This window comes from Lissotriton vulgaris, chromosome 9 (genome assembly GCF_964263255.1).
Source record: "Lissotriton vulgaris chromosome 9, aLisVul1.2, whole genome shotgun sequence".
Taxonomy (NCBI): Eukaryota; Metazoa; Chordata; class Amphibia; order Caudata; family Salamandridae; genus Lissotriton; species Lissotriton vulgaris.
The window spans coordinates 921,595,484-921,608,977 of record NC_141697.1 but is presented as its reverse complement, the minus strand read 5'-3'; the positions used below and the strand labels follow the sequence as shown (position 1 = coordinate 921,608,977).

The 13,494-nt window shown below is 46.8% G+C and overlaps 1 protein-coding gene across 2 annotated transcripts in view; it reads left to right on the top strand.

Moving 5' to 3' along the window:
- Positions 1-4,248: 4,248 nt before the first annotated feature.
- Positions 4,249-13,494, top strand: part of LOC147692525 (inositol-tetrakisphosphate 1-kinase-like) — a 214,896-nt gene continuing 205,650 nt past the window's right edge. The window contains exon 1 of one of the 2 annotated variants that reach the window (XM_086938741.1): positions 4,249-4,930. In XM_086938741.1, coding sequence (XP_086794867.1) covers positions 4,779-4,930 — 152 coding nt within the window. In that variant the 5' untranslated portion in view covers positions 4,249-4,778. The remainder of the gene's footprint in view (positions 4,931-13,494) is intronic. The other variant, XM_086938742.1, reaches the window with a different exon arrangement.

The window sequence follows — 13,494 nt, the reverse complement described above, 5'->3', positions numbered from 1 at the left end:
AAGCGTGGCACCAATTTAAGGGACAGACTGGTGCATACGAGCCCTAAGACCACCAATGCAAGGACTGTAGGCACGCTGTGGAATATGCCTGCAGTTGATGGTCACCACCCATGTGGAAATTGCCCAGCATGTCCTCAAACGTCCAAATCCACCAGCATTGACATTGGTAGTGATCGCCCCTGGCAGCAGCGACGTTTCACTAACTGTAATAGTGAAAATGTAATCTACTTGATCACATGCCCATGCCAGATGCGATATGTGGGCATGACCACTAGAAAGATCAGGATACGAATATCTGAGCACAAAAGTACTATTAGATGCCGAAAGTAAGGCAACTAGGCTCACGAATCACTTCCTTGAAGTGGGCCATGGTCCAACTGATTTTACATGGACAGTGATAGAGAAACCTACAATCCCCAATCATATCAGGGACATCAGCAGAAGTGGGTCTACAGATTGAATACCGACAAGACTGGCTTAAATGAAGACATCCCCTGGGCTTCATTATGAGCAGCATATTGATGAAGGGGGCATAGAAATACCCTCACCGACTAGGCCCATCAGGTAGTGTAGTCTTCTGTATGACCATACACAAAAAAATTTGCTTTGCTATGACTCTCAATAAAAGCTTGTTGAGCACATTACGATTAATCACACATTTCAGAAGTATCCTTGGGCACTATGTTGTGTTTAGCGCTAGGAGGAGGGTACTTGAAAATGCATAATGAGACTTCACGCCAATCTCGAGCAGTCTCTCTGATACACGTGACGATTACCGATGATGTGGCTGCAGCCTAGCGTTCACATTAGAATTATTGCACCTCGCCTATTTTACATGAATAGACTATGAGGCCATCAAAGAATAACATACCTCACAGAGCACAGCGTAAAACTATACTATGAGGAGGCATGGAATCGCAAGTGTATATGCGATAAGCAGATGTGGGAGTAAAAACTACATTTCCCATCAGGCATAGCCGTGACTCTCGCAAGATCTCCCGGATGCACGTCGGCACAAAGATGGCGTTTACTCTTCCCGCGGTACCTCCCCAAACGGCACAGAGGACACCAGGAGTACCGACGGAAAGGTAAGCGCCGTCACAAGCAGGTCGACATTGCCGAATAACTAAGCATTTAGTGCTCATTTTCTCGCGCTTGGTTTAATTTCGCCTACATATTACAGCGAGAAAGCCGGGTGGAGTTTGTCTGTTTATACCACACCATAGGAGATGGATATTAACCGAGTCCCCTCAAGCTATATGCTAACAGGCGGGTTACTTAATAGATGAGCCCTGACTAAGACGATAGTGGGTGGTTACGCTAAGCAGTTATTGCGCTCGTCTATAAACTATAGAAGACGATACTGTTTGAAAATGTCTAAATCTTTGAGCAATTGTTGGGCTTGTCTTATTTCTACATCGAACACACAGTTTGAGTTAATGAGCTTGTTGCCATCATGCTAGCTCTACACGATAAAGGTGTAATTACATACTATAGCATCTAAGAGGTGAGCGCACAAAAAAGATGCACTTCCAAATCCGAGCAAGACAATGTTGAACAACTTTTAAATGAACTGATTATGTGGCTAGATTTGACACTCTCCTGTGCTATATGTGCTTTAAATTTTCAGCGCGGGCTCCACTTACCTGAGCCATAGCCAGGTGAGGCGCAGAGCGTACCTCCTTCCCAAAAGGTAAGCCGGGGTGACCAGAAATTCCTTTTGGGAGTTAGCAGCTTGACGCACTCTAATGGGATATGTACTTGACATACCCGTACTTTGCTTCAAAACATTAGTATATGTTCTGAGCCTGAACAATTGTTACTCAATGTGGTGCCTGTGCCTGTCTGTGTATGTTATACCATTTTGTTTACATTTCAGCAAGGAGAACCTGCACCTGTCAAGGGGACACCTGGTTCACTTACAGGAACGTAATGTAAAATATTTTTTATCTCTTTTAATACATTTTGATTGTAAAACATCCCCTTTCACTTATCACATTGGGGTGCACGAGCAGTAGCTAGATTCGGTCCTGAGGAATGCAGCTGGGCACCTGGGCGGGCCCGCAGCCTGCAAGAAACATGTTGACCATATTACACTTATTACAATAGTAGATATTTGTGTCTCTACTATTCTCTAGCACTTTTTAGCGTTGGAAACATAGGGGACACTTAATAAAGCCTTTTTTCTCCTATTTTCTCCAATTTTATATCCCTTCACTACTATCACACTTTCCGCACTGCTTTTTTCAGTCTTCACGGTTATCAGCAACACACCTTATTACATTCTAGGGCTACCACTACTCTGAACATCGAGTGGTGGCAGGATTATTCTCCTTGGTGTGAGGAGTCCCAAATGATGAACAGGGCGGAACCGATTGAAGACTGATGGGTATTTTCTCAACCGTAGAGATATCCCTTGCTTTATGATTGAATAATTTCTCTCCTTACTTGTATTCTTTTTGGTCAGTCAGGCACCACCGATTAGCTCTCCATTAGACCCACAATCATTTATTTGTGTATTCATAGTCTTGCATGGGGAGCATGATTGTAGGCGGTCTCAAACCTTTCCTTTGGACCCTCTTTTTGAAATGCTTGTGATATATACCCTCATCAGGAGGCCACTGCAGCCTGCACCACCCATTGCCCCTGTCAGCGCTGCCAATGACAGCAGCAAACCAGCTACTAACACCACATGTCTACAGGAGTGACAATTCAGACTATTCCAGGCCCCCAAAGCTTCGAGATTAGCATGGGTGGTAAGTAATAATCATTTTTAACGTATGTCGAATTAGTAAACAACTGTTGTTATAATCTTTCTAAATCAGACAAACATCCCACCATGTGGCCCACTGTCATAAGTGAGGTGCTGCTAATTAACTGCCGATGCAGAGCACCGGAAAACACCGGCTCAAATTAAGCACTCCTGGTGTTCATAAATTAGAGTGTGGGAACAGAGGAATGTGTAGACTGTGCGTGATGTCAAGGCATTGTTTTGTATTTGTGCGGTCGGCTGTTAGGGGTCTCTGGGTAATAAGCGCTATATAAGTACCAATGTAGGATTATAGCCACGATCCCAGAGCACGTTTCTGGCAGAACGCCAACCTTCCACATCCTCCTGCTGCCCGCTGCACCTGAGGTTTCTGTACAAGTTTTCTTTATCTTGTTTAAGTCCTAGAAATCCCCCTGATTTTATAGCGTGTTCACGACTTTGCACTGCTGGGAAAAGTGTAATACTACAAGCTACTATGGGTCGCTCTTGCAGGTTTTTATAGATTTCAAGACCACACCTTCAGCATTTTTTTATGAACCGTATTTCCTTTTCACCAAATTCTGTATCAATTTTTTTTATATATTGTGCCACCAGCTGCTCTGGTTTCCAAACTTTTTTTTCAGGGGGAGAAACCCCGATTAGAGCTGCCGAGTGCCACCCATCTTGACTTAGTCTTACTCGTGATATTATTTTCCATACATCACCGTAAGGTTTTAGATTGTCAGGCGCTCCGCAGGGTAAACAATTTTAATTCGTGAAACCAGGAGCGCCGTGTCATGTGTCGCGGCTGTGGCAATTGAAACGGCGCTCATTGCTGTTCTTGTATCGAGGGAAACATCCTGGGCATAGGTGGTGGCATAGGTGGTGGCAGGCAATCGATGTGCCTGCTTGCGTGCAGAGGGATGTGCCCACGTGAATGCAGAGTGGGCGACATGCTTTAAGAATCGAGGGTGCAGCACATTAAAACCAGAAGTATTGCCAATGCTTGTTTGTTTTGTTGGGGTTTTTTTTTGCCTGCTCGTCCTGGCCAGGTCCCTTTCCTCTCAGCCCAGCCCCATTGCCTTCGTAAGTGTGCTATAAGGAATTATAAAGTAGGACTGGGCGCTTTTAGGCAAAACCCCTGAAATAAACTGATGCGCCTGTCTGATGTGTGGGAGTTCTTTGCACACTGAAAATGTGCACAATCAAGGATGTATATTGTGTTTGAGTGTCTGTCATTTATTGCAGTACTATACCTCAACTTGTACTTTGTACGCTTTTGTAACCTACACACGTCACTTTTTCCTCCTATAATGTACCTTTTGCTACGTCTTGTATTTTGTTTGTTCACAATTGTCACTTTTGCCTCGTGTAACCTAACGTTTGCTTTTGTAATTTGTTCACATGTAATCTTCTCCTCATGTATATCATTACTGTTCCTATTGTGAAGCGCTCTGACACCTTCGGGTAAAGTCCGCGCTATATAAAAACGCATAAATAAATATATTTATGGCTATCAGCTGAGCAGGGCCGGTGCCCTGTGCGCCGCCCCTTCCTTGTGCCGGAGAGGAGAGAGCTCCGGGAGCAGAGCTCACAGGGCGAGCCCCGGTGCCGGAGACCCCGGGGAGGCGGGAAACCCCGGGCGGGTGACGCAGGACCAAAGCTGGGGAGGGGGAGTTCAACCGGGAGAGGGGGGGACGAGACTCCAGGAGGGAGGGGCGAGAAACCACGAAGGAGAGGTGGCCGAGAGGGAGTGAGGTTAAAGAAAACCCGGAGGAGGGAAAAAGCGAACAGACGCTAGAGGGACCGAGAAGAGACAGGAGGCGTGGGGCAGAGGGTGGAGAGACCGGGGCATGGGACAGAACATGTGTTAGCACAGAGACAAGAGTGAGTGTGGAGAGGGTACCCCCCCCCCCCCCCCCGCCCCCCTCACACACAATCACGAACGCCTTGACTTCTTGGGGCTCTGGTAGTTTGTCACCCTAGACTCTCTACCTCGGGGGTTCCGCCTCTCACAGGGTCTCTTTGCATGTCCAGGGGTCCGGCGTCTCGGACTCTCGGCTTTGGGACCCTCGGACCACTCACGATGCCAACCTACAGGCGGAGGCGGCGGATCGGATACTGCCTGAACGAGAAGAAGAAACGCAAGCTGAACTTCCATCTGTTCGAGGAGCTCTGCAGGTACCTGAACCCACTGAGTGTCTTTTCCTAGACTGTCACTGCGCGCGCCGCCGGGCAGCTGAAGCTGTCCATCGTCGCTCTGCCGCTACCGGCTGTCACGTGGGAATCACTGCACGCAATGATCCCGCTGAGACTGTCAGTGGTGTGTACTGACTGCCACAGCACACCCACTGACACCAGAGACTGCCTGTAAACACTGCACCTGAACTGACTGTCAGGTCACAGGCTGCACTCTACAGGCTGTCATTTTATAGTCTGCGCAAAATACTCCTGTAGAGCCTGTCACTTTACTGACTCTGACGGCACATACTGTGACATTAGAGGCTGCCTGTAAAAACTGCACCTGAACTGACTGTCATGTCACAGGCTGCACTCTACAGGCTGTCATTTTATAGTCTGCACAAAATACTTCTGTAGAGCCTGTCACTATACTGACTCTCACAGCATACACTGTGACATTAGAGACTGCCTGTATACACTGCACCTGAACTGACTGTCATGTCACATGCTGCACTATACAGGCTGTCATTTTATAGTCTACTCTGCACAAAATACTCCTGTAGAGCCTGTCACTTTACTGACTCTGACGGCACACACTCTGACATCAGAGGCTGCCTGTAAACACTGCACCTGAACAGACTGTCATGTCACAGGCTGCACTATACAGGCTGTCATTTTATAGTCTGCACAAAATACTCCTGTAGAGCCTGTCACTATACTGACTCTCACGGAACACACTGTGACATTAGAGGCTGCCTGTAAACACTGTCACTATACTGATTCTCACGACACACACTGTGACATTAGAGGCTGCCTGTAAACACTGCACCTGAACTGACTGTCATATCACAGGCTGCACTATACAGGCTGTCATTTTATATTCTACTCTGCACAAAATACTCCTGTAGAGCCTGTTACTTTACTGACTCTCACGGAACACACTGTGACATTAGAGGCTGCCTGTAAACACTGCACATGAACTGACTGTCATGTCACAGGCTGCACTATACAGGCTGTCATTTTATAGTCTGCACAAAATACTCCTGTAGAGCCTGTCACTATACTGCCTCTCACAGCACACACTGTGACATTAGAGGCTGCCTGTAAACACTGCACCTGAACTGACTGTCATGTCACAGGCTGCACTATACAGGCTGTCATTTTATAGTCTGCACAAAACGCTCCTGTAGAGCCTGTCACTTTACTGACTCTCACGGCACACACTGTGACATTAGAGGCTGCCTGTAAACACTGCACCTGAACTGACTGTCATGTCACAGGCTGCACTATACAGGCTGTCATTTTATAGTCTGCACAAAACGCTCCTGTAGAGCCTGTCACTATACTGCCTCTCACAGCACACACTGTGACATTAGAGGCTGCCTGTAAACACTGCACCTGAACTGACTGTCATGTCACAGGCTGCACTATACAGGCTGTCATTTTATAGTCTGCACAAAATACTCCTGTAGAGCCTGTCACTTTACTGACTCTGACGGCACACACTCTGACATCAGAGCCTGCCTGTAAACACTGCACCCGTACTGACTGTCATGTCACAGGCTGCACTATACAGGCTGTCATTTTATAGTCTGCACAAAATACTCCTGTAGAGCCTGTCACTATACTGCCTCTCAGGGCACACACTGTGACATTAGAGGCTGCCTGTAAACACTGTCACTATACTGACTCTCACGGCACACACTGTGACATTAGAGGATACCTGTAAACACTGCACCTGTACTGACTGTCATGTCACAGGCTGCACTATACAGGCTGTCATTTTATAGTCTGCACAAAATACTCCTGTAGAGCCTGTCACTATACTGCCTCTCACAGCACACACTGTGACATTAGAGGCTGCCTGTAAACACTGCACCTGAACTGACTGTCATGTCACAGGCTGCACTATACAGGCTGTCATTTTATAGTCTGCACAAAACGCTCCTGTAGAGCCTGTCACTTTACTGACTCTCACGGCACACACTGTGACATTAGAGGCTGCCTGTAAACACTGCACCTGAACTGACTGTCATGTCACAGGCTGCACTATACAGGCTGTCATTTTATAGTCTGCACAAAACGCTCCTGTAGAGCCTGTCACTTTACTGACTCTCACAGCACACACTGTGACATTAGAGGCTGCCTGTAAACACTGCACCTGAACTGACTGCCATGTCACAGGCTGCACTATACAGGCTGTCATTTTATAGTCTGCACAAAATACTCCTGTAGAGCCTGTCACTATACTGACTCTCACGGCACACACTGTGACATTAGAGGCTGCCTGTAAACACTGTCACTATACTGAATCTCACGACACACACTGTGACATTAGAGGCTGCCTGTAAACACTGCACCTGTACTGACTGTCATGTCACAGGCTGCACTATACAGGCTGTCATTTTATAGTCTACTCTGCACAAAATACTCCTGTAGAGCCTGTCACTTTACTGACTCTGACGGCACACACTGTCACATCAGAGGCTGCCTGTAAACACTGCACCTGAACTGACTGTCATGTCACAGGCTGCACTATACAGGCTGTCATTTTATAGTCTGCACAAAATACTCCTGTAGAGCCTGTCACTATACTGACTCTCACGGAACACACTGTGACATTAGAGGCTGCCTGTAAACACTGTCACTTTACTGACTCTGACGGCACACACTGTGACATCAGAGGCTGCCTGTAAACACTGCACCTGTACTGACTGTCATATCACAGGCTGCACTATACAGGCTGTCATTTTATATTCTACTCTGCACAAAATACTCCTGTAGAGCCTGTCACTATACTGCCTCTCACAGCACACACTGTGACATTAGAGGCTGCCTGTAAACACTGCACCTGAACTGACTGTCATGTCACAGGCTGCACTATACAGGCTGTCATTTTATAGTCTGCACAAAACGCTCCTGTAGAGCCTGTCACTTTACTGACTCTCACGGCACACACTGTGACATTAGAGGCTGCCTGTAAACACTGCACCTGAACTGACTGTCATGTCACAGGCTGCACTATACAGGCTGTCATTTTATAGTCTGCACAAAACGCTCCTGTAGAGCCTGTCACTATACTGCCTCTCACAGCACACACTGTGACATTAGAGGCTGCCTGTAAACACTGCACCTGAACTGACTGTCATGTCACAGGCTGCACTATACAGGCTGTCATTTTATAGTCTGCACAAAATACTCCTGTAGAGCCTGTCACTTTACTGACTCTGACGGCACACACTCTGACATCAGAGGCTGCCTGTAAACACAGCACCTGAACTGACTGCCATGTCACAGGCTGCACTATACAGGCTGTCATTTTATAGTCTGCACAAAATACTCCTGTAGAGCCTGTCACTATACTGCCTCTCACGGCACACACTGTGACATTAGAGGCTGCCTGTAAACACTGTCACTATACTGACTCTCACGGCACACACTGTGACATTAGAGGATACCTGTAAACACTGCACCTGTACTGACTGTCATGTCACAGGCTGCACTATACAGGCTGTCATTTTATATTCTACTCTGCACAAAATACTCCTGTAGAGCCTGTCACTTTACTGACTCTGACGGCACACACTGTCACATCAGAGGCTGCCTGTAAACACTGCACCTGAACTGACTGTCATGTCACAGGCTGCACTATACAGGCTGTCATTTTATAGTCTGCACAAAATACTCCTGTAGAGCCTGTCACTATACTGCCTCTCACAGCACACACTGTGACATTAGAGGCTGCCTGTAAACACTGCACCTGAACTGACTGTCATGTCACAGGCTGCACTATACAGGCTGTCATTTTATAGTCTGCACAAAACGCTCCTGTAGAGCCTGTCACTTTACTGACTCTCACGGCACACACTGTGACATTAGAGGCTGCCTGTAAACACTGCACCTGAACTGACTGTCATGTCACAGGCTGCACTATACAGGCTGTCATTTTATAGTCTGCACAAAACGCTCCTGTAGAGCCTGTCACTTTACTGACTCTCACAGCACACACTGTGACATTAGAGGCTGCCTGTAAACACTGCACCTGAACTGACTGCCATGTCACAGGCTGCACTATACAGGCTGTCATTTTATAGTCTGCACAAAATACTCCTGTAGAGCCTGTCACTATACTGACTCTCACGGCACACACTGTGACATTAGAGACTGCCTGTAAATACTGCACCTGAACTGACTGTCATGTCACAGGCTGCACTATACAGGCTGTCATTTTATAGTCTGCACAAAATACTCCTGTAGAGCCTGTCACTATACTGACTCTCACGGCACACACTGTGACATTAGAGGCTGCCTGTAAACACTGCACCTGAACTGACTGTCATGTCACAGGCTGCACTATACAGGCTGTCATTTTATAGTCTGCACAAAATACTCCTGTAGAGCCTGTCACTATACTGCCTCTCACAGCATACACTGTGACATTAGAGGCTGCCTGTAAACACTGTCACTATACTGACTCTCACGGCACACACTGTGACATTAGAGACTGCCTGTAAATACTGCACCTGAACTGACTGTCATGTCACAGGCTGCACTATACAGGCTGTCATTTTATAGTCTGCACAAAATACTCCTGTAGAGCCTGTCACTATACTGACTCTCACGGCACACACTGTGACATTAGAGACTGCCTGTAAATACTGCACCTGAACTGACTGTCATGTCACAGGCTGCACTATACAGGCTGTCATTTTATAGTCTGCACAAAATACTCCTGTAGAGCCTGTCACTTTACTGACTCTGACGGCACACACTCTGACATCAGAGGCTGCCTGTAAACACTGCACCTGAACTGACTGTCATGTTACAGGCTGCACTATACAGGCTGTCATTTTATAGTCTACTCTGCACAAAATACTCCTGTAGAGCCTGTCACTTTACTGACTCTGACGGCACACACTCTGACATCAGAGGCTGCCTGTAAACACTGCACCTGAACAGACTGTCATGTCACAGGCTGCACTATACAGGCTGTCATTTTATAGTCTGCACAAAACGCTCCTGTAGAGCCTGTCACTTTACTGACTCTAGCAGAACACACTGTGACATTAGAGGCTGCCTGTAAACACTGTCACTATACTGATTCTCACGACACACACTGTGACATTAGAGGATACCTGTAAACACTGCACCTGTACTGACTGTCATGTCACAGGCTGCACTATACAGGCTGTCATTTTATAGTCTACTCTGCACAAAATACTCCTGTAGAGCCTGTCACTTTACTGACTCTGACGGCACACACTGTCACATCAGAGGCTGCCTGTAAACACTGCACCTGAACTGACTGTCATGTCACAGGCTGCACTATACAGGCTGTCATTTTATAGTCTGCACAAAATACTCCTGTAGAGCCTGTCACTATACTGACTCTCACGGCACACACTGTGACATTAGAGGCTGCCTGTAAACACTGCACCTGAACTGACTGTCATGTCACAGGCTGCACTGTAAAGGCTGTCATTTTATAGTCTGCACAAAACACTCCTGTAGAGCCTGTCACTATACTGACTCTGACGGCACACACTGTGACATTAGAGGCTACCTGTAAACACTGCACCCGTACTGACTGTCATGTCACAGGCTGCACTATACAGGCTGTCATTTTATAGTCTGCACAAAATACTCCTGTAGAGTCTGTCACTATACTGACTCTTACGGCACACACTGTGACATTAGAGGCTGCCTGTAAATACTGCACCTGATCTGACTGTCATGTCACAGGCTGCACTATACAGGCTGTCATTTTATAGTCTGCACAAAATACTCCTGTAGAGCCTGTCATTATATTGACTCTCACGGCACACACTGTGACATTAGAGGCTGCCTGTAAACACAGCACCTGAACTGACTGTCATGTCACAGGCTGCACTCTACAGGCTGTTATTTTATAGTCTACTCTGCACAAAATACTCCTGTAGAGCCTGTCACTTTACTGACTCTCACAGCACACACTGTGACATTAGAGGCTACCTGTAAACACTGCACCTGAACTGACTGTCATGTCACAGGCTGCACTATACAGGCTGTCATTTTATAGTCTGCACAAAATACTCCCGTAGAGCCTGTCACTATACTGACTCTCACAGCACACACTGTGACATTAGAGGCTGCCTGTAAACACTGCACCTCAACTGACTGTCATGTCACAGGCTGCACTATACAGGCTGTCATTTTATAGTCTGCACAAAATACTCCTGTAGAGCCTGTCACTATACTGACTCTCACAGCATACACTGTGACATTAGAGGCTGCCTGTAAACACTGCACCTGAACTGACTGTCATGTCACAGGCTGCACTATACAGGCTGTCATTTTATAGTCTGCACAAAATACTCCTGTAGAGCCTGTCACTATACTGACTCTCAAGGCACACACTGTGACATTAGAGGCTGCCTGTAAACACTGCACCTGAACTGACTGTCATATCACAGGCTGCACTATACAGGCTGTCATTTTATAGTCTGCACAAAATACTCCTGTAGAGCCTGTCACTATACTGACTCTCACGGCACACACTGTGACATTAGAGGCTGCCTGTAAACACTGCACCTGAACTGACTGTCATGTCACAGGCTGCACTATACAGGCTGTCATTTTATAGTCTGCACAAAATACTCCTGTAGAGCCTGTCACTATACTGACTCTCACGGCACACACTGTGACATTAGAGGCTGCCTGTAAACACTGTACCCGCACTGACATTCATGTCACAGGCTGCAGTCTACAGGCTGTCATTTTATAGTCTGCACAAAACACTCCTGTAGAGCCTGTCACTTTACTGACTCTCACGGCACACACTGTGACATTAGAGGCTGCCTGTAAACACTGTCACTATACTGATTCTCACGACACACACTGTGACATTAGAGGCTGCCTGTAAACACTGCACCTGTACTGACTGTCATGTCACAGGCTGCACTATACAGGCTGTCATTTTATAGTCTGCACAAAATACTCCTGTAGAGCCTGTCACTATACTGACTCTCACAGCACACACTGTGACATTAGAGGCTGCCTTTAAACACTGCACCTCAACTGACTGTCATGTCACAGGCTGCACTATACAGGCTGTCATTTTATAGTCTGCACAAAATACTCCTGTAGAGCCTGTCACTATACTGACTCTCACGGCACACACTGTGACATTAGAGGCTGCCTGTAAACACTGCACCTGATCTGACTGTCATGTCACAGGCTGCACTATACAGGCTGTCATTTTATAGTCTGCACCAAATACTCCTGTAGAGCCTGTCCCTATACTGACTCTCATGGCACACCCTGTGACATTAGAGACTGCCTGTAAACACAGCACCTGAACTGACTGTCATGTCACAGGCTGCACTCTACAGGCTGTCATTTTATAGTCTGCACAAAATACTCCTGTAGAGCCTGTCACTATACTGACTCTCACGGCACACACTGTGACATTAGAGGCTGCCTGTAAACACAGCACCTGAACTGACTGTCATGTCACAGGCTGCAGTCTACAGGCTGTCATTTTATAGTCTGCACAAAACACTCCTGTAGAGCCTGTCACTTTACTGACTCTAACGGCACACACTGTGACATTAGAGGCTGCCTGTAAACACTGTCACTATACTGATTCTCACGACACACACTGTGACATTAGAGGCTGCCTGTAAACACTGCACCTGTACTGACTGTCATGTCACAGGCTGCACTATACAGGCTGTCATTTTATAGTCTGCACAAAATACTCCTGTAGAGCCTGTCACTATACTGACTCTCACAGCACACACTGTGACATTAGAGGCTGCCTGTAAACACTGCACCTCAACTGACTGTCATGTCACAGGCTGCACTATACAGGCTGTCATTTTATAGTCTGCACAAAATACTCCTGTAGAGCCTGTCACTATACTGACTCTCACAGCATACACTGTGACATTAGAGGCTGCCTGTAAACACTGCACCTGAACTGACTGTCATGTCACAGGCTGCACTATACAGGCTGTCATTTTATAGTCTGCACAAAATACTCCTGTAGAGCCTGTCACTATACTGACTCTCAAGGCACACACTGTGACATTAGAGGCTGCCTGTAAACACTGCACCTGAACTGACTGTCATATCACAGGCTGCACTATACAGGCTGTCATTTTATAGTCTGCACAAAATACTCCTGTAGAGCCTGTCACTATACTGACTCTCACGGCACACACTGTGACATTAGAGGCTGCCTGTAAACACTGCACCTGAACTGACTGTCATGTCACAGGCTGCACTATACAGGCTGTCATTTTATAGTCTGCACAAAATACTCCTGTAGAGCCTGTCACTTTACTGACTCTCACGGCACACACTGTGACATTAGAGGCTGCCTGTAAACACTGTCACTATACTGATTCTCACGACACACACTGTGACATTAGAGGCTGCCTGTAAACACTGTACCCGCACTGACATTCATGTCACAGGCTGCAGTCTACAGGCTGTCATTTTATAGTCTGCACAAAACACTCCTGTAGAGCCTGTCACTTTACTGACTCTCACGGCACACACTGTGACATTAGAGGCTGCCT